This window comes from Frankliniella occidentalis, unplaced genomic scaffold (assembly GCF_000697945.3).
Source record: "Frankliniella occidentalis isolate FOCC.00 unplaced genomic scaffold, Focc_3.1 Scaffold200, whole genome shotgun sequence".
Lineage (NCBI taxonomy): Eukaryota > Metazoa > Arthropoda > Insecta > Thysanoptera > Thripidae > Frankliniella > Frankliniella occidentalis.
The window spans coordinates 6238-9836 of record NW_026267326.1 but is presented as its reverse complement, the minus strand read 5'-3'; the positions used below and the strand labels follow the sequence as shown (position 1 = coordinate 9836).

The 3599-nt window shown below is 63.0% G+C and overlaps 1 protein-coding gene across 1 annotated transcript in view; it reads right to left on the bottom strand.

Annotated features, from left to right (window-relative positions):
• The window catches only part of LOC113206812 (zinc finger protein ush), a gene marked incomplete at its 5' end in the record, with an annotated part of 4461 nt that extends 3747 nt beyond the window's left edge, over nucleotides 1–714 (bottom strand). The window contains one exon of the mRNA XM_052272329.1: nucleotides 561–714. Coding sequence (XP_052128289.1) covers nucleotides 561–714 — 154 coding nt within the window. The remainder of the gene's footprint in view (nucleotides 1–560) is intronic.
• Nucleotides 715–3599: the final 2885 nt, after the last annotated feature.

Genomic DNA, 3599 nt, shown 5'->3' with positions numbered 1-3599 from the left:
CCCCGAATCGCGCCGCCGCTTCTCTTCTTAAAGATACCGATAAGTAGCGCACAATGACGACCATTGATGCCTAGGGCACACATCGGGCGATACGCGTCCGATCAGCAAACAAGCGATGCGATGACTTTTTCATCAAAGTTTCCGGTGTGCTCGCGGCAGGGCAGACTGGCAGAGCCAAAATAAACACCCCCGATAAACCCCCAGAAAAAAACGTGCGTGAGTGAAAGATGGGAAAAGAGAGGTGAGCCCTCCGATCCGAAATGCAGTGTAAAAAGTCAGGTACTCAGGTCAGCGACGCTTGGATTAAACAATAAGTTTCTGGAAGCCCGACCGAACCTTTGACCCAATTTCGAACGAGACGAAAATGTGGTGCCCCCGTAAACACGAATTTAAATTGTCCATGAAAATATGATTCTGGTAAACTTTATAAGAACCTTTTTGTTCCATCTGGAAATATTTCAATTTTTCCCAATTTTTTTCTGGGAAGATTTCCAATTTCTCCTAAAAAATATCGTGCTTTAAAATCCCTACCCCTGACCGCAGTTCGGAATGATACCGACCTTGTCTGGCCTCGCTGGGGTTGGGCTCGGTGACCGGCGGGGGCGGCGGCGCGCCGGGCAGGAGGGCGGCGGCCACGGCCTCGGCGGAAGAGGCGCCGCGCGGCAGGAACAGGCTGCGGCTCACCGCCAGGGCTGCAACAGACAATAACGCACATGGTCACCATGATGTACAGCACCCGCATCGGCAAGGAGAGCGAAGAGCGTCGGGTGGCGACGTTCGACCTGCGACGTGAACGGCGCGATATCGAAAGTAGAAGAAAAGGAGGCGCTCAGTTTGCCCCCGGTCGCTGCTGTTGCTGCTGCTGCTGCTGCTGCGTCGCTGCTCAGAGAGCCCGAGCGCCCCGCGCGCGCCTCGGGAGAGTGTTGCACGCGAACTGAACAGCCCACATGATCCAGATGGGCGAGAGAGATAGTGAGGGTAATTAACTTGGCAATCCGTGAGCAGCAGCGCCTTCCCCGCCACCTCCCGTCCTCCCCCCGCTCGCCCCGCCGCCCCGCATCCTCTCCGTGCGACCTGACTGGCGCGAGGCGGTGTAGGGCCCGGCCGCCCCCGCCTCCCGCCCCCACACACCACGACCTGCCCGACTGCCGCTACCGCCCAGTCACCCGCGAGAGGCATTGTAGCAAATAAGGAGATTAATTGGTGGGAACTGAAGCTCCGCGCGCGCAACACTCTATGCGTGCGACCAAAACAAACGAGTGCTTTTCGAAAACCCTCGCAAATGAACGTTCCCTTCTGGCCTTATTCGCGAATGGCGACGCGATAAATATGGAAACGGTCGAAAGGACGAAAGGATTAAAACGTTATCGCGGTTCGCCGTGGTGTATCGTTCCGAGGCGCGCCGCACCGCCGCACCGCACCTCGCCAAACGTCGTCGTGCCTTTTGTTTGGCGATGCAGCGGCAGCAGGGTAGGGTAGGGTAAAGGGACGGGTGCGTGAAGGATGTAGGGTATGACATGTTATCTCGGGGCAACACACACACACACACACACACAGAGCGGCCAAGGGAAGGGGAGGGTGTCGGAGCTGTTGGTGTTTCTCCCCTCCCCCCTCCCCTCCCACGCGGGCGGGCCGCGGGCGAGCGAGGTGCCTTATCTCCACACAATTATCTTGATAAGGAATCGCCAGAGCAGAGACGCACTGCGCCACGACGCTCCATTATCTTTATTTAAATGGTAATTCAAACGTTATCTCTCGCCCTCGCCTCGCCGTCTCTCCGTACCCTCCTCCTCCTCCTCCTCCTCCTCCTCCTCCTCCTCCTCGCCCCGCTCCGTCTTCGTACGTGCTCGCTCGCTATGCGGGAGGGGGGTCGCGCGCGTGCGCCGCGCACCGGGACGCGATGTGACTCCGAGGACCTGCCCTCCTGTAGGGAGGACGTCGTCCCGGGACGAGCGGGACGAGTGTATTGCATTCACTTCGCGGACGCACTGCTGTACCGTTGCTGTAGACGATCACGGCATGCACGGGCCCGGAGAGGTGGACTCGCGAGCGCGGCGCGGCGATGCGGCGGGAGGGGAGAGGAGGGGCGTGGTCGGACAAAACAAAAGGAGTGGAGGGGAGGGAAGCGGGGAGAGGAAGGGGAGGGGCGCGGGAAGACCGGCGAGCCCAAATCCAAATATCTCGCCATCTGAGATCCAGGCCGGCGATAACAACCACTCTTTGCTCGCGGGGCCTCGTCGGGGCCAGCGGGGGGAAAAGGGGGAGAAGGGGAAGGGGGAGAAGGGGGAGGGGGAGGGGCGTAGCGTAGATACGAGCTGACTGACGGAGAGGAGGTTGCGGGAGAGCGGGGGGAGGGGGGGGGGGAGGGGCGGCGCGAAGGCCAAACACAGGGTGCGCAGGGTGGGCCCTGATCGCGCACACCCTGTGCGTCCTCTGCACGGTCCCGCCTGTCACAGTGCCTGACGCGCACACGTACGACGGACACCCCGCCGGTCAGGACGGCGGCGGCGGCCCCTCAATGTCGGGCCGCATGTGCGGGGCCAACGCACCGCACCGCCCCTCGCCTATCTGGGCTCCGCGATCACGGGCACGCCCCGCCCCGCCCCGCCCCGCGCGTCTCGGCCCGCACGCCAGCAGGGGACATCGCAGAGCCGAAAGGACGTATAATCGCATAATCGCGAAAAGGCTTTCCCGTGAGTCGCTGCTCGCGCCGCTGCCGGCCCTTCACGTTCTCCATCTGCAAGGGCAGCAGCGCAGCCCTCTTGTCCGCCAAAGCAGTTTTCGCGGACAGCTCGTGCGGACAGCCGTGTCGGTGGGCAGAGCCTTCCCCCCTCCCTCCCTTCCTCGGCCCGGCCCCGGCCGGTATGGATGCACTGGATGCCACAAACTTTATCTGAAATGGGATCTGGCCGTGCGGCCCCAGAGATCCCACAGCGCGATATGGTGGCGGCGGCGCGGCGCGGCCGAGCCCGCCAGCAGGCAGGCGGTGGCGCGGAGTGGCGCGCGGCGGGCGCAGCATACAGACACTTCCTGCTGCAGTGGTCGGTATCACTGGGACCGAGGGGGGCGTGTCCATTCACAGGGTGACACGCAGAGCCGTCCAGCAGCAGCAGCAGCGGGCACTGCTCTCACCGGGCTGCATCGACCGCTCCTTATCTACTAGCCGTGTCCTGCGGGCTGGGCTGGGCTTGTCGGCCAGTCTACCGAGGATGAAGCGAGAGTTCCGTAGACTACGTGCTTTTGGGGTGCGCACGCAGCTCCACAGCGGCAGGTGTTCCCGGGGAGACGGGCGCCGCCGGCCCGACGGGAGCCCCTGCTTCGCACCCATTCAAATCTCCCGCGCCCGACCATCGTCGTCGTCGTCGTGGTTGTTGTTCTCTTTCTCAGCCCCCCACGGCGGCTTGTGCAGCGCGGGGGCGGAGCGGAGAGTGCACACACCAGACGGACGGACGGAATGCAAGCAAGGCCGGGGCACCACCACACGGTGCGCGCCGCGCGGCGGAGCTTGCTCTGCGCTGCGGTTCTCTGTGCAATCTCTTCATCTGGGCCGGCTGCGTGGGGATAAGGACTCCTCACAGGACACGCCAGGGTGCGCCCCC